General features: G+C 40.8%; 1 protein-coding gene across 4 annotated transcripts; it reads left to right on the forward strand.

Annotated features, from left to right (window-relative positions):
* Positions 1-3,118: 3,118 nt before the first annotated feature.
* GPR75 (G protein-coupled receptor 75) lies at positions 3,119-13,585 on the forward strand. 4 transcript variants are annotated; one of them, XM_087436772.1, is made up of 3 exons: positions 3,119-3,309; positions 9,048-9,081; positions 9,248-13,585. In XM_087436772.1, the coding sequence occupies exons 1-3, from the start codon at positions 3,206-3,208 to the stop codon at positions 10,766-10,768; spliced, it is 1,659 nt and encodes a 552-aa protein (XP_087292898.1). In that variant the 5' UTR covers positions 3,119-3,205; the 3' UTR covers positions 10,769-13,585. The 4 variants fall into 4 exon arrangements, with proteins under 4 accessions (XP_087292898.1, XP_087292897.1, XP_087292896.1 ...); XM_087436771.1 differs by lacking the exon at positions 9,048-9,081 and having other exon boundaries at positions 9,121-9,271; positions 9,357-13,585; XM_087436770.1 differs by lacking the exon at positions 9,048-9,081 and having other exon boundaries at positions 3,120-3,309; positions 9,121-13,585.
* Positions 13,586-22,676: the final 9,091 nt, after the last annotated feature.

Consider the following 22,676-nt stretch of genomic DNA (forward strand, 5'->3'; position numbering starts at 1 on the left):
CCGTGAGTGCCGGTCTTCCTCTGTAAGATATGATTTTTAATTCATGCTCCCAGTTCATGATATCGATCCCTGGTCCTGAGACCACACTTGGAGTAGCAAGGCTTTATAGCTTATTGACCACTTCAGCTTTTTTAACTAAGCTGTATAGAACTCTGCCTTAGCAAGTTCCTCAAGTGGGAACTTTAAAAAAGTAACATACTGGGCACCCACTGTGTTCCTCAATCAGAATTTCTCTGGTTGGGGCTCAGGCATCAGCATTGTTGAAAAGCTCCACAGTGCTTCAGTTGTGCAGCCAAGATTGAGAACCACTAGAGAAGACTCCTAAGGTAAGGCGCACTCTCGACTTAAAAACGGGGTACCTTAATCTGTGTTTCTAACATGTGCCCCATGGGATTCGGATACCAGATTTAGAAGTTGCTTACTACCATGAACTATTTAATTCCTTAAATTTTCTACCAGTGGCCTCAAGAATGAAAGTGAGGAGGGAGAGAAAAGGGGTTGAATGGCTACTGTTGTCTAAGATGGTTCTTAAATGTATGTTGCATTAAAGAGAATGGAGAAGGACAGAGCAGGAATAGTGTTAAGGGAGACAATAAAAATTTTGGGGTGGGGGGGAGCAGACTGATGTTCAGAAGTCACTGCTGATTTCAGGGCGTGGAAGAGAGAGTCAAGGTAAGTTTCTAGGTGGGAGAGGGGTAAGTGGTAAAAAGTGAGGGGAAGAGAAAGCCTATATATTCTTTGAGGTTGTGAGAGCTCATAAATAATGTTTAGTTTCTGAACAGATCCTTTAAAAAACAAACACTTGGCAAATTGTTTCAAAATTTAGGAGGAAAATACCCACCTATCTTCTTAATGTGTTTGACCAAAAGTTTTGGTGCAAAAAAAAAAAGATGAGAAAGCTGTTTTCAAATATTCAGAATACTTGGCACTGCCAAGCCTTTTAGGTTGCAGGCCAATTTTGATAATTAGTAGTGTGGACAGAAAGGACCAGTGAGGAATTTTGTTTTCCTGAAAAAATTAACTTTTTCTACATAGTCTTCATAGTTATTTTTATGGACAAAGAACATTTGTCTTGCTCATGTAATTGTTTTTGAGTATTCCCCCATTGTTGAACATCAAGGTTGTTTTCAGTTGTCTCCACTACAAATTACACTGCAGTGAACATTTTCATACTTTCATGATTAGACCTTTCAAGTATTTCCTTAGGATAAATTCCAAGTAGTGAGATTTTTAGGTCAAGAATGTAAACATTTTAATGGCTCTAATACGTTGTTTTCCTCAAAGTGCACACACATCAATTTGCATTGCCAATGATAGTGTATGTTAGAATGCTGGTTTCCCTGCAAATTGATAGCCCATTCATATTTTAACATTTATGGTTAGCCCTGCTTGTTTATTTGCAAATTTTCCATTTTTTGACTACTAAGCCAATGTTCTTTCCAATTTGGCATATTTTGCTGGTGGTTTTTTTAGACGTGATTACTATAGCTTTAGTCTTGCTGATGGTACTAACTAGTTCAGGAACTTGGGTGGTTCCTGATTTCCTCTTCTAGATCTCTAGAATCCTTTACAACTTGTGAATTGGGTTTTTTGTTTTGTTTTGGGTTTTTCTTCAGTATGGGATAATTTCTCCCCTAGGTGTAACTCCAGTGGCTGCATTCCAGCCCAAACCTATTGTTATCTGTCACATGGCCAAATGCCTGGAAATAAGCTGCAGTCGTTTATGCGGTAGCTAATTCATATGGAGAGGAATGTATCTTCCGTTAGTTTCCACTTTAAATGCTAACTCTAAAAACTAAGGAGTCTTTTTCTAAGTTGATTATGTCTGGGGCCAACGTCACTATTACTGACAACATAGATTAGAACTGCTGTATTGCAAGTGGTTGGGGAGTGGAGCATTACATGGGAACTGGAAAATTTTGAAGTTATTTCTAAACAAATTCTGATAGCATAGTCAACTTCTGGACTGAATGTCTACCTCATAAATTATCCAATCCTCTTGTTTTTCTCTTGATGAAAGCACTAGGAACTGGGAAAGATAAGTTATATGCATAAATCAAAGTCTTTGGTACTTGTTGGTACCAAACTGTTTTCTTTAAAAAGATAAACTATTAGCTAACATAGGGATTTCAATAGCACTATTCTAAGTATTTCACTTGAATGGCATTAATTTTCTGGTTTTCTGGTACCGGGGTGAAGGAAAGGGCATTCAAACAGCATTCTTTAATTATTTCTAAATAGTACCCCTGAGAAGGTTAGAAAAGTAGTAAGATCCTAATTACTCAGGTTGGGACACTTAGGAATGTTACTTGATGGCTCTGAAACTAAAATCATTTTATGAGTTCATTATTTTGGACATGTGGACTTTAGAAGAATGAGAGGATGGTAGTTGTTTGGTGTTCTTGCTTACTAAAATTAACCTAGTTGCATACATAGCACCATTGCATTTCAAGATTTTTTACATTCAACACAGTATTAGATAATGTCCATGATTTCCTGGCTTGGTTATTTTATTTGCATGGGTAGTTTATTTTGCATTCGTTTCCTAGTAGTTATTCCTCTTGCTGAGTTCCCTCAGTAAATCCATTAATACTTTCAGAGAGCTGAGAGAAAAAAAAAATGTGTGGTTCTTTTATTTTACATTAAGTTAAAGTTCGTTTGATTTAAAAACTGTTAGAATGACTTGATTTACAAATTCTGTGTCTCCAAGTACCAAACTGGACGATGACGCCAGTGTAATCTAGGAGAAAAAGTATTAGCTGCAGCCTGGAGAGCAGCTAGGCAGGCTGGCTGGAAAGCGCCGGGAATGGGGGGAGGTGGGCAGCGGGCCGGGCGAGAAGCCCATGGGGGCCCACGGACCCGCCCCACTCCACGGTCCCCTCCCTCTAAGGCCTAGGCCCCCGCGGGTCGCTGTGTGCCATCGGTGACCCCACCTTTCCACCCAGGCCGCTTGCCCCTTCTTACCCTCAACCTCAGGGAACCCGGCTCCCGAAACAGCACAACCGCGAGCCTGAGAACCCGCGCGGCGCGGGCACGGGGCCGCGCCGCAGAGCACGAGGGGCCCCCGAGGCGCTGGGGGTGCGGGGAGGCAGGCGGGGCGCCGAGGCCCGAGTGTCCGGCGAGGGGGCGGCGCCCTCCGCGTCCCTGTGACTGCGCTCCGCGCCCCCGTCTGCCGCGACTCCCGGGATGCGCGGAGGCGGCGGCGATGGCGATGATGCCTCTAGCCCTGCATCCTCCCGGGCGGCGGCCGGAGCTACGGTCCGGGCTGCGAGATGGAGGAGGAGGGGCGGCGCTGCGCCCACCTGGCAGGTGAGAGGCCGCGGGCCCCCAAGGAGGACAGCCCCGCGGGGACGGGGAGGGCCGGGCCCCGGGAAGCCGGCGTGATGGCGAGGAGCGCGGCTGCGCTGGTCCAGGCCCGGCCGTCGCGCACCTGCGCTCCCGGCGCGGCCTGCGGGGAAGCTATCTCGCCCCTGCCTGGCCCGCTCCCGGGCTCCGCCGGGCCGTGGACCCCTCCCCCGCCGCCCGTGCCCTGGCCGAGTCCTCCTCACTCCACCAACCCTCTGCTGCTGCTTTTACTAGCTTCCCTGGCCCGGCCTAGGCCCTCCTTACCATAACCTGCACCACCCCGGGGAGCTCTTACCCATCGCCAGCCCCTGGCCGAGGTCGACCTCCTCCCCGCAGTCTCCATCCCCATCTCCAGACTAGGAGCTCCACGGCCTCCGCATCTCCCTCATCTACTGACCCTCCTCCACCCCATCAGGTGCTCTGGGCTTCCAGAGGTAGTTCAATTGGGGAGAAAGAGCCTGGGCTCTGAAATCAGATAAATCTGGCTTGAATCTTAGTGACCTTGGGCAAGTCATCTAACTTCCCTGAGGTTTTCCTGATCAATACAAATACAATAGGGAGAATAATAATATAGAACCTTGCTCTCTGTGAGGGTTACACTCTGAAAATGTCTGCCCTCGAGGAATTTAAGGCTTTGTGAGGGAAAAAAAATGAGTTGGAAGAATCCAGGTCATGAGTTGACTTGTAAAAGCTCAGATTTTGTGTACTAAAATATTAAGATAGCACACTAGATTATCAAAGGCTTTTCACACATCTTAATGACAAATCATTGCCACTATACAATCATTTTTCATTTTCTATGCCTTGCTTGCTAGTTACTTTAAGATCCCTCCTTCTCAGTTGTAACAAGATGCATATAATAGGAGTTCATTCCGTCTTATTGTGGCTAATATGCCTGCCTGCTCAAGGCTGGTGTTCCAACTTAAAATTATTCTGATTTTATGACTTTAATCACATCTTCTTCCAGGATGTATTTATGGTCCCAGAGATAAAGAGTAGCTTGTGTGCTTGCATTGAAAGAACGTTGGTAACCTTTATTTAATATTTAGGAGTAGCAAGTAGATATTCATTTACGGCCGCCCTCCCCCAAATCACTGGGTTTTGTAGTTTGGCTGTCATAACTTTGTTCCAAATTGTGATCTCAGCCTCCTTTTTCTTAAAGTCCCAGAAGTGAGTCCTGAGACCTGGGTTTACTTTCCCTCTATTTAGTTTATAGCTCCTAAAGTTTCTCTGCCAAAACCTTTACTTCTGTCTCCTGCTTTTCCTCACTTTTCTCCTCAGCCTCTGATTCCTTCCTTTTTTTTCCTAATTATTCCAATAGGAGTGATTTATAGTTACTTTATGCCAGAACCATAATTATCAACCTTGCCAAAAGGGTACACAGAAGTGTGTGTGTGTGTGTGTGTATGTGTGTATTCAAATTTAGGGTTCCGGGAACTTTGAGTTGGGAAGGAATTGCAATACCTACTTAATAGGATTATATTGAGAATGAAATAAAGTTTGGTAACTTATGTAAAGCTTCTAGTATAGGGGCCTGGCATATAATAACCACCCAATAAATTATAGCTCCAGTAACTATCTTCTGACCTGGAGATCCCTCCCTTGAACTCTTTGCTGTTCTGTTTAGCATAGTGGTAATTATATTCCTGATAATTATATTCCTGACCTAGAATTCTCCTTTTTTTTTAATCTATTGAAAAAATTTAAATTTATTGAAAAAAATAACTGTACAGAGAGAGAAAGTTGCCCCTCAACCACTCCAAATCTTTTTTCCTCCTGCCCCTTCTCCTTGACTAATGTTGGTGCCTCATCATCCCATCTTCCCCTTGACAACTCGCTTTCCAAACATCTCCTAGCCTGGGGTCTTCTTGAGTTCCATCATCCGACTTCCTCATTATTACCCACTTACTTGACATTTCTCTTAGCACCCTAGTTCCAGACTCTTCATCCTTCTAATTTCCCCAAACCAAATTCCTGCTTCCCTCTTCACCCCTGTTCATTTCCCTACTTCCAAAGAGGAAAGCCTATGGGGGCAGGGAGATTTGCTATTATCAATAGTATCACCTCTCTGCTCTTCCTGCCTCCTCAAAGTTTTTCTCTTCTACTCTTTTCATCAGTTAACTCCAATCCTCCAATTAACAATTAAAAAAACAAACAGTAAAAGGTTGTGTTTTTCACTACATGGGTATCAAAAAGGGTTCAGAAACAGGCACACAATCTTTTAGTGAAAACAATAAGCTATCCATTATTATTATTTTTTAAATTCTAATTATCAAGAAACAAAGGTCAGGATTCATATTTTTCTCTCTCACAGAACTTTTATAAGCAAAGTACAGAAAAGTTGGTCTAGCTTCCCAGTAGAGAAATTCATCATATTGTCATGATCTGCACTATATGACCATTGAGAATTAGAAGAGGTTATCTTCTTCCTTCATGAAGGACACCAGTTGTATAGATTTCCCCAGGACTGAAATTTGTCTGATGCTCGCTGGCACAGCCATACCTGTTATTGAATGCTGAGAGACATTTATATTGGGTGGCCCATAGCTGCTGCTGGCAACCCCCAGTAATCCCTCACTGACGTGGCCCCTTCTTCTGCACCCCATGATCCAGCAACTAAAGGGTTAACCCCTGGCACAGCTGGAGGCCTCTGGGACCCAACTTGAGCTGGGGGTTAAATACTCTGAACATCACCCCCGGACCTCCCCAGTGTCATTGGTTATTCATAAAATGCTGGGTTAAAGCAAGTACTTTTCAGTTGTCAAGAGCATTACACCAGTCTCCAAGGAACAACGTCAGCTGTCCCACTAGAAACACCTTTGGGAGCAGGGTGGGCACCAGGCCACAGAGGGCTTTGGGATTTGGAACAACAGGAGATTTGTGTGAGTGTACTTTAAATCTCATTGCAAAATAGAAAAAAAAAAAAGGTTAAGAAAATAAAAGAGCAAGAAGAAAAAGAAGTTATTCTTTTAAAGTAGAGGCTGTGTTGGGGCCGGCCCCATGGCTTGGCGGTTAAGTGCGCGCGCTCCGCTGCTGGTGGCCCAGGTTCGGATCCAGGGCGCGCACCGACGCACCACTTCTCCGGCCATCCTGAGGCCGAGTCCCACATACAGCAACTAGAAGGATGTGCAGCTATGACATACAACTATCTACTGGGGCTTTGGGGGGAAAAAATAAATAAATAAAATCTTAAAAAAAATAAAAATAAAAAAAATAAAGTAGAGGCTGTGTCTTCCTCATCTTTGTACCCAGGGGACCTAGCATAAAGCTGGCATAGACTATGCACATGATAAATGTAAACTGAGTGAGTGAATGCATGAATAGCTACATGCCTCCTGATTCATCATGAGGATATTCTTGTTGAAGTAATGATAACTCACATTTATATAGCAATTTGGAGTTTACAAAGTGATGCTTTGCACATTGTAAATCTCAAATATAATTATTACTTTCGTTTTTCCCTCTCAAATGTAGTCCTACACAAAGTTTTTTCCAAAGGAGGGTATGGAGTTGGCCAAGAAATCAGCAGGGAGAAGAAATTATAAATAATGGAAAATAAAGGATCCTTCCAAGGGAAAGAAAGGATTTGTTAGTGATTTGTGGGAGTTATGTAAAGGAGCCCAGGATACTTCAGTGATACTCTCTTGCTTAAATTTCAAGCACATGCTCTTTCTCCCCTCAAGTCCTTCTGCTGCAAAGACCTACTCCCCTTCTCCCAGCCTGTCTATCCCCTCCTCCTTGCCCCTCACCTTTCCCCTGGCTAGCTCCTCCTCACGAAGACTCCTTTCAGCCTCTCTCAGCCTCCACCCTGGGTTGGACTAGGTTCCCTTTCTCTTACTTCCAGAGCACCCTGCTATCATCTGACTTACCGTATTAGGCAGTAATTACGTAGGTAAGTTGATCTCCTTCAACTAGATTGTGATCTCTTTGGTGGAGAGGTTATATTCTTGTGTCTCTGGTGTCTGGCACCAGAGTGTTTCTAAAAGTAACATCTGCACACCCTTCCATCCGATTCTCAAAGAGTGAGGCTCAGGAATCTGCTTTTTTTTTTTTATTTATTGATGTTTTAATAGTTTTTAACATTGTGAAATTTTGGGTTGTACATTTTTGTTTGTCCATCACCAAATATATGTCTCCCTTCACCCCTTGTGCCCACCCCCTACCCCCCTTGCCCCTGGTAACCACAATACAGTTTTCTCTGTCCATGTGTTGGTTTATATTCCACATATGAGTGAGATCATACAGTGTTTGTCTTTCTCTTTCTGGCTTACTTCACTTAACATAATACCCTCCAGGCCCATCCATGTTGTTGCAAATGGGACAATTTTGTCTTTTTTTATGGCTGAGTAGTATTCCATTGTATATATATACCACATTTTCTTGATCCAGTCGTCAGTCAAGGGACACTTAGGTTGCTTCCACTTCTTGGCTATAGTGAATAATGCTGCAATGAACATAGAGGTGCATAACCCTCTTTGGATTGTTGATTTCAGGTTTGTTGGATAGATTCCCAGTAGTGGGATGGCTGGACCATAGGGTATCTCTATTTTTAATTTTTTGAGGAATCTCCATACTGTTTTCCATAGAGGCTGCACCAGTTTGCATTCCCACCAGCTGTGTATGAGGGTTCCTGTTTCTCCACATCCTCTCCAATATTTGTTCTTTTTTGTCTTGGTGATTATAGCCATTCTAACGGGCATGAGGTGATATCTTAGTGTTGTTTTGATTTGCATTTCCCTGATGATTAATGATGTTGAACATCTTTTCATGTGCCTATTGGCCGGGCATCTGTATCTCTTCTTTGGAGAAGTGTCTGTTCATTTCCTCTGCCCATTTTTTGATCAGGTTGTTTGTTTTTTTGTTGTTCAGTTGTGTGAGTTCTTTATATATTATGGAGATCAACCCCTTGTCAGATGTATGTTTTGCAAATATTCTCTCCCAGCTGGTGAGTTATCTGTTCATCTTTTCTTTTTTCCCCCCAAAGCCCCAGTAGACAGTTGTATGTCATAGCTGCACATCCTTCTAGTTGCTGCATGTGGGACACGGCCCCAGCATGGCCAGAGAAGCGGTGCATCGGTGTGCGCCCAGAATCCGAACCCGGGCCGCCAGCAGTGGAGCGCACGTACTCAACCGCGAAGCCCACGGGGCCGGCCCTGTCTGTTCATCTTGATTCTGGTTTCGTTTGTCTTGTAGAAGCTCTTTAATCTGATAAAGTCCCACTTGTTTATTTTTTCTTTAGTTTCTCTAGTCTGGGTAGGCGTGCCATCCGAAAAGATTCCTTTATGACCAATGTCAAATAGTGTGTTGCCTATATTTTCTTCTATGTGTTTTATAGTTTCAGATCTCACCTTCAGGTCTTTTATCCATTTTGAGTTAATTTTTGTGAATGGCGATAGCAGATGGTCCACTTTCATTCTTTTGCATGTGGCTGTCCAGTTTTCCCAGGAATCTGCTTTTTTTAACCCTCTCTCCAGGTGATACTTAAACTAGTTTAAAAACCACTGTCATAAAATCTAAAATTAGCTGGGTGAATGTATTTTGAGGTGTCTGTGTCTTTTCTGTGTTGAGCTTTGAGAGGAGAAATGCTTTCTATGCATTGGGTCAGAGCTGAAAAATTCTAGTGCTTTTGTAGAAGATCATGAGATGACTCCACTTTCTACATTAATTCCTTTCTGTTTCTGGATGTGCATTTCTGTGTGCAGGCTTTCCTGCCTTGGGCCTCTTTTGCCACATATCGCTCATCTGTGAGTTGAGGCCCTGACTCCCTTCCCACAGAAGGAAGAGTCATTTCTCTCTGAAGATGAACTCCACGGACCACCTTCAGGATGCTCCCAACACCACCTTGCTACATGTGCCTCGCTCCCAGGGAGGAAACAGCACTGCTCTCCAGGAGGACCTCCAGGATCTCATCCACACAGCCACCCTGGTAACCTGTACTTTTCTACTCACGGTTGTCTTCTGCCTGGGCTCTTATGGCAACTTCATTGTCTTCTTGTCCTTCTTTGATCCAGCCTTCAGGAAATTCAGAACCAACTTTGATTTCATGATCCTAAACCTGTCCTTCTGTGACCTCTTCATTTGTGGAGTGACGGCCCCCATGTTCATCTTTGTGTTATTCTTCAGCTTAGCCAGTAGCATACCGGATGCTTTCTGCTTCACCTTCCATCTCACCAGTTCAGGCTTCATCATCATGTCCCTCAAGACGGTGGCAGTGATTGCACTGCACCGGCTGCGCATGGTGTTGGGGAAGCAGCCCAATCGCATGGCCTCCTTTCCCTGTACCTTGCTCCTCACTCTGCTTCTCTGGGCCACCAGCTTCACCCTCGCCACCTTGGCCACCCTGAAAACCAGCAAGTCCCACCTCTGCCTTCCCATGTCCAGTCTGATTGCAGGAGAGGGGAAGGCCATTCTATCTCTCTATGTGGTTGACTTCACCTTTTGTGTTGCCGTGGTCTCTGTCTCTTACATCATGATTGCTCAGACCCTGCGGAAAAATGCTCGAGTCAGAAAATGCCCCCCCGTCGTCACAGTTGATGCTTCCAGACCACAGCCTTTCATGGGAGCCTCTGTGAAGGGAGGTGGAGATCCCATCCAGGGGACTATGCCAGCTCTCTACAGGAACCAGAATTACAACAAACTTCAGCACGTTCAGACCCATGGATACACCAAGTGTCCCAACCAGCTGCCAACCCCTGCAGCCAGCCGGCTCCAGCTGGTATCAGCTGTCAACCTCTCCACAGCTAAGGATTCCAGAGCGGTGGTCACCTGTGTGATCATTGTGCTGTCAGTCCTGGTGTGCTGTCTTCCACTGGGGATTTCCTTGGTGCAGGTGGTTCTGTCCAGCAGTGGGAGCTTCATCCTTTACCAGTTTGAACTGTTCGGATTTACCCTTATATTTTTCAAGTCAGGATTAAACCCTTTTATATATTCTCGGAACAGTGCAGGGCTGAGAAGGAAAGTGCTCTGGTGCCTCCAATACATAGGCCTGGGTTTTTTCTGCTGCAGACAAAAGACTCGACTTCGAGCCATGGGAAAAGGGAACCTCGAAGTCAATAGAAACAAATCCTCTCATCATGAAACAAACTCTGCTTACATGTTGTCTCCAAAGCCCCAGAAGAAATTTGTGGACCAGGCGTGTGGCCCAAGTCATTCAAAGGAAAGCGTGGTCAGTCCCAAGATCTCTGCGGGACATCAACACTATGGTCAGAGCAGCTCTACCCCTATCAACACTCGGATTGAACCATACTACAGCATCTACAACAGCAGCCCATCCCAAGAAGAGAGCATCCCATGTAACTTGCAGCCAGTAAACTCTTTTGGATTTGCCAATTCATATGTTGCCATGCATTATCACACCACTAATGATTTAATGCAAGAATATGACAGCACTTCAGCCAAGCACATTCCAGTCCCCTCTGTTTAGAGTCATGGAGGGAGGCTGGAGAAATGGTGTAAACTGTTTTTGTTTCTGATACTAATTGATTTTTTTTCACTTTTGTGAGACCAGTGGTAGATCAAAGCAAAGATTTAGTGAAACAGTTGGCATTTATGATTTTCTTTTGTCTGAAGTATTAGCATCTGTTGATTTGCTCTGACATTTTAAGATTTGATGTAAAAGTTTATTCTTTAGATTTTTACCCTGACTTGTGCTCCAATCTTTTGTACTAAATTTTTAAATAGATGCCAGGAATGATCATGCTACTATGTTAGAGAATGAACTGATTATGATCATTTGAGTCAGTGTTGTGGGTCTTCAAAGTATATATGAGCTGGATTTTTTAAAGAATGTTAAGATATGATCTTTCCTGAGGTATTATTTGTATTAATTCAATTATAAATTTTGATTCTTTGAAGTGTTGAAATGGGGAACAATATGCTTTTTTGGTAGTAGGCTTATTTGAATAAATAATACATTGTTAAAGCAGAAAATCAGAAATATATTATCTATAACTATCCTTACCAAAAATACACAGGCATTAGGTACCTTTCCTTTTATAAGGCTGTCAACCAAGAATATAATATTATGATTATTACCATTTCTTTTTTTTTTTTAAGATTTTATTTATTTATTTTCCCCCCAAAGCCCCAGTTGTATATCATAGCTGCACATCCTTCTAGTTGCTGTATGTGGGACGCGGCCTCAGCATGGCCGGAGAAGCGGTGCGTTGATGCGCGCCCGGGATCCGAACCTGGGCTGCCAGCAGCGGAGCGCGCACACTTAACCGCTAAGCCATGGGGCCGGCCCTACCATTTCTTATTAGACATTTATTATTTTGTGTAAATTGAGTAGCTATGTAGTTCTTTTATAAACAGAGAGATGTTTTTGCTTGCTAAAAATGAATTATTCTATTTCAGAATGATCTTACCCAAGAATCCTAGTGAGGAGGACTGCATCTAAGGTAGAGGTATGCTGTTCCTGGAAGAGTAGGTGCTAACTGTGGTCATCTCAGTCCGGGTGTTGTTATGTGGGAAGCAATCTAGACTGCTGTGGTGTGTTAGACGATCTTTATTATTGCTTAAGAAGACATAAGTATGCGATTGACGATCTTTATTATTGCTTAGGAAGACATAAGGATGCGATTAGGAGTGTTCTGATTTATGCTTCCCTTCTGTGTGAGAATGGTTTGTTAACAACCTGGCAAAGAGTATCCACATAACTATTGAGGAATAAATTTTTTTGTCTTTGTTTATGTATTACTATGGTAGAAAAATTCTCAAGATGAGCTGTTTTCAAACTAGTTGTTATTTCTTTCCCATTAATCTTAAACTGGAAATGGGCAGTAAGGAAAAACAGATTAAGTATTTCTATACCTAAAACTAATTTTATCACATACTCTGTGATTCCTAGCATAACAACTGTAAACTCATATTTTTATGTAAAAATATTTTCATTAAACAGCATTTATATTCACTACAGTTTTGGAACTCTAACTGCTAGACACAAGATGAGCATCACGATACAAAACCTATCTTTATAAATTATGTTCAAGAACTGTTATTGCAGATTGCAAGGCACTTTGTTCCTTTGATAAGTATTCAATTTGTAGCATCCTCTCCCGGGATGTTTCCAAATACAGAGGTCATGAGAGGCGTGGAGAAGACAGAGCAATTACTCCACTAGAACTCTGCTCAGCCTCAGCTAACAACTCTTACCTTCCAACATCAACCAGTCATTTCTAGTTCTGAGATTTAAGTATGACATATGGGTTTTAATTTGTCATTAAAGCCACCTTTTAGAACTTTCTTCCCTTCATTCTCTCCCTTTCTTTCTTCCTTTATTTTTGCTATTAAATTTTATAACAGAAGAGAAAATATTCACTTTCTCACATTTTTTTTGTAATTGAATGCTATTTTTGGAAGTCACTATGACTATTTCAATTGTGCTTTTATATTTTTAATACAACACTGTTTTCATTTATTAATACTCTCATGAGATAGGTTAGTATATTACCTCTTTTTAACAAATAATTAAGAAATCTAGTATCCTCTCCAAAGATCATTTGAGGAATTGTGGCAAATTATGAATTAGACTTTTGTCTAAATTGAGAACCTGATATTTATTCCCATAAGCCAAATAGCTTTATAATTAATAACATTAATCAGGAAGATATTTCACACTTTTTAAGGTATCTATCTCTTTTTTGGCCAGGCATTTCAAATGTGATTCAATAAAAGAATTTTTTTAAAGTAATTTCTACTTGTAAAATTAAAAATGACAGGTTTTCTGTGTGACTTTTGAGTTTGAGACAACTTGACCCATCTTTGGGAGGTAAAAATTATAGCATAAAGAAAACTAAGCATGTGCATATGTGGTGTTCAGTCTCTTTATGCTCATCAAGAAATTATTGATTTAACTTGCATGAAATACATGGTGGGCTAGATTCTTAGCCCTCTTCCATGTCTATATCTATATGTAGATATAGATAGATAAAACTTGTCTCTTCATAAGTTTTATATGGCTGTCTATAGCTATATGAAGATATAGCTATAGATAGACATATGTAACTTCTCTCTTCATAAGGGCTAAAATGAGAACTAAAAGTAATGAGAATTCAGTTGACTATGACTAATTAGCAGGGTATAATAATTAGTTCTCTTAATGCTTTACTGTGATGCAAAGTATGTGATGTATTTCAAACATTTTATAATTGTTCTGATGTTAACCATTAGGCCAGATTTGTACTTCTGATGCTTTTAATGTTCTTTTAAAATAATGTTTGGAAAATAAAAACATTGAAAATCCTAACATTTCTGAACATCAGTTTGCAATACTATGACTTTCCTGTTCAATCATTTAAAAACCATGAGGGAATAGCAGTGATCATTATTCCATGATGAGTAACAATGGGTTGAATTTCAGAGAGAGTTCTTTCCTTAAGAGACAAAAGTTAACTTGTTTGACCACATTTTGTAGCATGCATGTATGCTCAGACTAACCAAGAATAATTAACTCCGAAGGTTAATTATTTACTAAGTTTCTCACCCAGCAGGAAAAGACCTGACTAAACATTTCAAAAACTTTTTAAAAATGAGATTAATCTGGAAAAAGATACGGAATTTTGGAATTTTTAGTTTATCTATCAATCAGGGTTTGGTTTTAAGAATCAGAAAACATTAATTTAAGCAGAAAAGGATTAAATATAGGAAGTCAGATGTCTACTAAATCATTAGAAAGTCAGGGCTCTATGGGTCTCCAGGAAAGATTCTACAACAACCACTACCAGCCTGACCAGCCAGAGAGCTGCTACTTCTGCTGCAACTAGGAAGGGGGGGGCGTCAGGAGGCCTCCTTGGACTTTTGACTTCAAGGACACCCTCTTGAAGTAGACATCAGGAAGCTGCTTCTCATGCCACTGCCTGTACAACACACCTTCTTGACACCTCCAAAGCAACTTCCTGAACATGAAAACACTGCTGCAGAAAAAATTTAGTTGGCAGAACCCAATTTGCATTTAAAACCCTAGCTTCTGGCGACTTTGGAAAGTGCCATTATACTAAAAAGGTAAACTGAAAGGAGGTTCGGAACAGATCCTGAGTTCCAATCCACTCTGTCCACAATGGTCCACCATTTTTGTACTCAACATTTATATCTACACCTCTAGCCATACTTGCGAACAACAGCAGTAGCAACAATGCCGTACTCCCACTTGAAATAATGCAACTTCTCTCATTTAAACAAAAACATGCCTCCTCTCCTGAAGAGGAAGGATGCAAAGTCTGATCAACCACTCTATCTGTTTCTCTGTGATGTTCTTTACTCTTCCAGTTCAGTCAAAAATCTCAACTTGATATTCTGTAACCTAAGGACTAAATTATATAGTTTACCACCAACAAACACATCTTACAGAAAGTAGCAGGGAAAACAGAGAGGGTAAGAATAGGAAATTGGTTGAAATGTTTCATAGACACACACACACACCACGTGTGTGTGTGTAACAAGATAGGGAACAAATATGGGAGCTAATACAGTCCTTGCTTGTTTCTGTACCTGATCAGGAAGCTGTGGTTGGTATTTATAACTTCTTTCCTCCACTTCCTGTTTCCTATCCCTTTGCCCTCAGCTAGTGTATTATATAGTTTGAGAAAAATAAATAACTTTGATAAAGTAATGGAGGGAAGCAGCTGAAGTTTCTGTTCAGTTCTTTAGCCTTAGCTGGGTTCCTTGAAGTTGCCCTTGGCCTCGGTGGTTCATGGATCAGCCAAGGATTTGGGCAGAATTTAAAGTTCTTTTTTTTTTTTTTTTTTTTAATTTTATTTATTTATTTTTTCCCCCAAAGCCCCAGCAGATAGTTGTATGTCATAGCTGCACATCCTTCCAGTTGCTGTATGTGGGACACGGCCTCAGCATGGCCGGAGAAGCGGTGCGTCAGTGCGCGCCCGGGATCCGAACCCGGGCCGCCAGCAGCGGAGCGCGCGCACTTAACCACTAAGCCACGAGGCCAGCCCCGTGGGCAGAATTTATATGCAGAGTTTAAGGCTTCCTCTCTGTGACTATGTCCTTGTCAGAATCTTCTCTCTCATTTTAATAGCTGTTCTGGGTGCCCTGAACTCTCCATCCTCTGATTTCTCAACTGGTAAAACTGCAGGATTCTATTTCAAGTTTTAGCCTTGATGCAGCTCTAATAGGGGCCTGTCCTCAGGCTATAAGCCATGAAAAAAAAGTGGGAAACTCACCCAGTGCACTGGGCTTCCTTCAAGTGTCAATTCCCCTCCAATTTCTGCTGCTTCTGTTACTTTCCAGAACCTTTTGTGTTTTATCCAGAGTTATCAGCAGAGAGGTTGGTCCAATATGAGCTATTCTACCAGCACTGAGAGTGGAACTTGCAACCCTTCATTTTTGCTTTGGAAATGAATTTTTATGTATATTTTCTCAGAATGAAGCATATAGTTTTTTATTAATATTAAAAAGTTTATTATTTTCACCCCTAATCACATGCTCCTGCCTCCACCCCCAGCCCCACTACTGCTAGAGGTAATTGTTACAGAGCAAGGGCTCACTACCCGATGCATATAGAAGCTAAAACTACAGCACCAACTTTTGAGAGAAGAAAGTTTTATTGAATGGTTGACCAGCAAGGAGACAGGAGGCAAAGCTCAAATCTGTCTCCTGCAGCTGAAACAGGGACAGACTTTTAAGGAGTTGGGAATAGTTATACAAAATTGTAACCAGGGGGCCGGCCCCGTGGCGTAGCAGTTAAGTGCACACCCTCCGCTGCTGGCGGCCCGGGTTTGGATCCCAGGTGCGCACTGACACACCACCAGTCAGGCCATGCTGTGGCAGCATCCCACGTAAAGTGGAGGAAGATGGGAATGGATGTTAGCCCAGGGCCAGTCTTCCTCAGCACGAAGAGGAGGATTGGCATGGATGTTAGCTCAGGGCTGATCTTCTCACAAAAAAACAAAAAAACAAACAAAAAAAACCAAAATGGTAACTGGGCAGAATCTGATTGAAGAGTGGGAGTGTAACAGTTTTATAAGTCCAGTGTGCTACAGATCAAGGGACCCCTCACTTCTTATTGGGTTCCCTGTTCCACTTTCTCTTCACGTTGAGTTCTGCAGTTAGGGAACTTTTGGTTCCTGGGCAGCTCAAGGTCGTCTGAGGATAAGGTTTCCATCTTCTGAGCATGCTCCAGCTGTATGACTTGGCAATTTTTGCCCCTTGCCCCTACAAGACAACTTTGATTGACATTTCATTATTGATACAATAGGATACAATGGGGCCAGTGGGAAGTGGTCTATGATGGTTACATAATCACTGCTATCCTAAATTATTTTTGTCTACGGTATTTTTTTCTTTTTAACCCCACCTTCAACATTTTATTATGAAAATATTCAAATATACAGAAAAGTTGAAGGACAAATACAGTGAACATCCGTATATCCACTACCCGTGTTCTACAATTAACGTTTTGTTACATCTTTCCAGAGAAAAATAATGTATTGCTTCTTGTTATTACAAAAGCTGCACTTAAATATTTTATGCTCTTCAGCAGCAATTATTTGAATAACCCTAAAGGTTACAACGTGAAGACTGCTTTTACAGACTCATGATTAAAAAACAAAAACAAAACAGAACTTACAGCGTTTGTTAGAACTTACAGAAAAACAATCTCAGATCCTAGATGAAAGGACAGCGAATTGTTGATGTGGGTGAGGACATCTGTAATTTTATTTTTTAATATTTTAAAATTGTTTTTGAAAAAATAATACAAACATGGGGGGATAAAACTAGAATAGAAGAATGTACAATGAAAAGTCTTCTTGTTTCTGAACCCCAGACTTTCTGATCCTCTCTGAAGAGCCAATAGTTGTTTACATTTCCTGCTTATTTCCAGACCTATTCTATGCATATTCAAATACACATGTAAATACAGTTGTCCCCCACATCCGTGGTTTCACTTTCCGCAGTTTTAGTTACCCATAGTCAACTAAGTTCTGAAAATATTAGTGAAAAAGTCTAGAAATAAGCAATTCATAAGTTTTAAATTGCACGTGCTGTTCTAAGTAGCATGATGAGATGATCTCACACTTTCGCGCTCCATCACACCCGGGATGTGAATCCTCCCTTTGTCCAGTGCATCCATGCTGTATATGTTACTGACTGTTAGTCACTTAGTAGCCATCTCGGTTATCAGCTCTACTGTCGTGGTATCACAGGTGCTTGTATTCAGATAATCCTTATTATACTTAATAATGGTCTCAAAGCACAAGAGTGGTGATGCTGGCAATTCGATATGCCCAAGAGAAGCCGTAAAATGCTTTCTTTAAGTGAAAAGGTGAAAGTTCTTGACTTAATAAGTAACGAAAAAAATGGTATGCTGAGGTTGCTCAGATCTATGGTAAGAATGAATCTTCTATCCATGAAATTATGAAGAAGGAAAAAGAAAGTCGTGCTAGTTTTGCTGTTGCACCTCAAACTGCAGAAGTTACAACCACAGTGTGTGAGAAGTGCTTAGTAAAGGAAAAAACATAGTATACGAATGGTTCGGTACTTTCCACAGTTTCAGGCATCCAGTGGGGGTTGTGGAATGTATGCCCCTTGGATAAGGGGGGACTACTATAAACCCAACAAAATAATTCAAGATACAAAATAAATGCTATAAGAGGAGTATAAAATGCTACCAGAGGGAACAGTTTATTCTGAGTGAGAGGTAAGGCTTGATTAAAAAGGTGTATGTGAGGCTGGCCCCATGTGTGTTCAGCGCACTCTGCGTCAGTGGCCCCAGTTTGCCAGTTCAGATCCCAGGTGTGGACCTACACCATTCATCAGCCATGCTGTGATGGCAACCCACATACAAAATAGAGGAAGATTGGCACAGATCTTAGCTCAGGGCGAATCTTCTTCGGGGGGAAACAAAAAGGTATGTGTGTGGGGGGTGGGAACTGATGTATGGAACACATAGTAAGAGTCTGTACCTCACTGAGGGTAAGAATGCCAGCCCCCACATTGGGTATCCTGGGTTTGAATATTAGCTGTGTGACTCTAGACAAGTTATTTAACCTCTCTAAGCCTCAGTTTCCTATAGGTAAAATTGAGATGATAATGGTATTTAGTGTGATCTCTTTGCAACTTGCTTAAGAAATACTTCTCTGTCTTAAAGTCATAAAAATATCCTACATTTTCTATGAAAAACTTGGAAGTTTGGCCCTTCACATTTAAGTCTTTAATTCATGGAGAATTGACTTTTAACATATGGTATAACAGATGGATTCATTTTCATTTATTCCATATGGATAGCCAATTTCCTTATTTATTTGCAATTTCATCTCTTTTATTTATCCAGTTTCCCTATATACACAGGTCTCTGGGCTCTCTATTCTGTTCCACTGGTCATTTGTCTTTTCCCTCACCAATATTATTCTCCCTCACCCACCATATTCTTCTTCAAAAATGTTGTAGATAATAAGACTTTGCTTTTCTCTATGTATTTAAACATAAGCTTTTCAAGTTCCTCAAACTTTGATGGGAATTTCATTGAACTTATTGATCAATTCCAGGAGAATTGACATTTTTATGAAAATCAAATATAAATTATAAACATTTTTATATCTCTCATTTAGATATTTTTAAATATATTGCAATAAAATTTTATGATTTTTCATTACAGGTCTTGCAGATCTTTTGTTAGATGTAATTCTAGGAACTGTATTTATTTATTTGCTATTGTAATTATTTTTTTAAATTTAATTTTCTGTTTATTGTTGAGGCATAGGAATGCAATACTTTATGTAAATTTTATGCCAATTTTATATCTAATCACTTTGCTAAACTCTCCTTTTTCTGATCATTTATCTAAGAATATTTTGGGTTTTCTATGTAGACAGCAATGTTATCTACAAATAATTGTGGTTTTATTTCTTGTTTTCTAAACCTTACACCATCTCGTTTTCTTGTCTTGCGTGCTTGGCTAGGAAGTTAAGTGCGATATTGAATTAGAGTGTTAATAGCAGGCATCCCATTCTGGTTCTTGATTTGAAATTTTTAGCATCTTGGACAGTGATTGTTGTAGGGTTTCGTTAGATACACTTATCAGGTTAAGGAGATTCCCTTCTGTTCCTAGTTTGTTAAGAGTTTTTATTATGAGAAAGGGTTACATTTTATGGAATGATTCTCCTGAATCTATTGAGATAATCATATGATTTTTTTCATTTAATCTTTTCATATGGTAATATATTAATTGATTTTCTAATGTTAACAATTGCATTCCTGGGATATGTCCAAGTTGGTCATGATGTTTATGGTTTTTAAATATTGCTGGATGAGTTTGCTAATATTCTGGGATTTCTGCATCTATGCTCATAATGAAGTGACCTTGCAATTTTCCTTTCTTGTACTTTTCTTGTCTGGTTATGCTATTTTCATAAAATGCATGGGCAATATTATTTCTTTTTCTGCATTATAGAATAGTTTGTGTAAGATTGGAATTTTTTTTCCTTGAATGCTTGATAGAATGCTCCTGTAACAACCTGTGCTATAGTTTGCTTTGGGGGGACATTTTAATGTACCAGTTCAATCTCTATAATGGTTTTACAACTTACCCAGTTTTTTAATTGCATTTTTTTTTTTTTCTGCTGGGGAAGCTTCGCCCAGAGCTAACATTTGTTGCCAATCTTCCTCTATTTTGTATGTGGGTTGCCATCACAGTATGGCTGACAGTGGTATAGGTCCTTGCCTGGGATCCGAGCCCATGAACCTGGGCTGCCGAAGCAGAGCACGCCAAAATTAACCACTATGCCATGGGGCTGGCCCCTCTATTTCATCTTAAGTTCACTTATATTTTAGGTGATGTGATATTCATATTACTATATATAATGCAATATAGTAATATTATATTATTAATTACATTTTTCCAAGAATTTTTCCCATTTTACCTAAGTTTCAAATTTCTGGGCATAAAGTTATTCACAATACTCTATATTGTCTGTTTATTCTCTACAGCATCTGAGTTATGTCACCTTTTTCATTTCCTGTATTATTTATTTACGCCTTCTCTCTCCTTTTCTTGGTCCATCTTACCAAATATCAACAATTTTATTAGTCTTTGTAAAGAACCAGCTTTTGGCTTAATTGATCCCTTTTATGTATATTTGTTTTCTTTCACTAATTTCTAGTCAAATTATTTCCTTCCTTCTACTTCCTTTGGGTTCATTCTATTTTTGTTTTTCTAACTTAAAGTTTGATACCTAACTCATTAATTTTCAGTTTTCTTTTTTTTTTTTAATTTTATTTATTTATGTTTTTCCCCCAAAGCCCCAGTAGATAGTTGTATGTCATAGTTGCACATCCTTCTAGTTGCTGTATGTGGGACTCGGCCTCAGCATGGCTGGAGAAGCGGTGGGTCGGTGCGCACCCGGGATCTGAACCCGGGCCGCCAGCAGTGGAGCGCGCGCACTTAACCACTAAGCCACGGGGCCGGCCCTCAGTTTTCTTCTTTTCTAATATAAGCATGTAAGTCTGTAAAGTCTAAATTTCCCTTGAAGAGAAGCTTTGCCTCCAACCCACAAATTTTGATAAGCATTTGTATTAGTTAGCTGGAGCTAAATTGTGCTGTGGTAAGAAGCAATTTCAACTCAATTTCTGTGGATTACCACAACAAAAACCTATCTCTTACATGTTGACTGTGAACTGTGACTCTGCTCCATTCTGGAATCCAGGCTGAAGTGGTGGTTACCTTTGTTATGCAATCTGTGGCAGAAGGAATGAAGCAGTGACTCTTTTTTTTTTTTTAAAGATTTATTTATTTATTTTCGCCCCAAAGCCCCAGTAGATAGCTGTATGTCATAGTTGCACAGCTTTCCAGTTGCCGTATGTGGGACACGGCCTCAGCGTGGCCGGAGAAGCGGTGCGTCGGTGTGCGCCCGGGACCCGAACCCGGGCCGCCAGCATCAGAGAGCACACACTTAACCGCTAAGCCACAGGGCCGGCCCGAAGCAGTGACTCTTAAAGACTTTTGCTCAGAAGTGGCATGCCTCACTCCACTCACATTTCACTGGCCAAAGCAAGTCAGATGGCCAAGCATGATGTCACTGCTTGGGAAATATAAATCTTCTCACAGGCTGGGCACTGCAAGATCATGACAATGGGCTGGCATGTGTAATTCTTTCACAGAGTGGAGATGAAACTTTTGGGAACAATAATACAATTTACTACAGTATTATTTTCTATGGTATCATTTACTACAGTATTACAGTATTACTACAGTATTATTTTATAATTTAGTTCTAAGTATTCTCAAATTTCCATTATTATTTTTTCTTTGGATCCACAAATTTTTAAGAAGTAATTCTCTCCAAAAATTATATATCAGTTATTGATTTCTAACTTAATGACATTGTGGCCAGAAAGTGAGACCTATGATTCTGACCCTTGAAAATTATTTGAGATTTGCTTTATGCTCCAGTGTATGGACAGTTTGTGTAAATGATCTGAATGTACTTGAGAAGAATGTATATTTTCTAACTGTTGGGTAAAATGTTCACTATAGTTCCATTATTTTAAGCCTATGGATTGTGCACTTCAAATTGATATGTTTACTGATATTTTTTGTCTGATTGATCCTGCAAGAGATGGCAGCAAAAGTGCTTTTACATAGAGAGTAGTCCACTGGCATGCAGTGAGCATGGGCACTCTGCAGAATAGTTTACAGAAGGAAGAGAGAACTTGTTGGTTGCTGGATTGTTAAAGTGGAGGTCAGTTAGGAGAGTTTCTATGGGAGTATTTTTAAAAATTCAATAAAGAAGATTGTTGAGGGGCCGGCCCCGTGGCTTAGCAGTTAAGTGCGCGTGCTCTGCTACTGGCAGCCCGGGTTCGGATCCCGGGCGCGCACCGACGCACCGCTTCTCCGGCCATGCTGAGGCTGTGTCCCACATACAGCAACTAGAAGGATGTGCAACTATGACATACAACTATCCGCTGGGGCTTTGTGGGGGGGGGGGGAAAGGAGGAGGATTGGCAACAGATGTTAGCTCAGAGTGGGTCTTCCTCAGCAAAAAGAGGAGGATTAGCACAGATGTTAGCTCAGGGCTGATCTCCCTCACAAAAAAAAAAAAAAAAAAGAAGATTGTTGATATTACTCAAAATTCATTTCTGAACTTGATTACTATATAAACATGCATTTGTACATAGATATAATCAGAAGGGACATGTTTTACCTTTTATTTTTTTCTGTTGAAATGATCACATCATCAAACGTTTGAAGAGCAGATTCATTTTATAAATACTGTTGTAATTATTCCCAAACCTCTATCTGTTCAAGGGAGGCAATGTAGAGGAAGAGTGCCTCAAGGCAACCTAGCAAACAAGGAACAGAGCTGGGAAGAAAGTGTTTCCGT

This window comes from Ceratotherium simum, chromosome 11 (assembly GCF_057802395.1).
Source record: "Ceratotherium simum simum isolate JZ-2026a chromosome 11, ASM5780239v1, whole genome shotgun sequence".
In the NCBI taxonomy this organism is placed as follows: domain Eukaryota; kingdom Metazoa; phylum Chordata; class Mammalia; order Perissodactyla; family Rhinocerotidae; genus Ceratotherium; species Ceratotherium simum.

Coding starts and splice junctions, on each gene's coding strand:
- GPR75 (XM_087436770.1), top strand. CDS start 3,206: ATGGCGATGATGCCTCTAGCCCTGCATCCTCCCGGGCGGCGGCCGGAG. Junction 3,310..9,120: donor GCGCTGCGCCCACCTGGCAG/GTGAGAGGCCGC, acceptor CCCTTCCCACAG/AAGGAAGAGTCATTTCTCTC.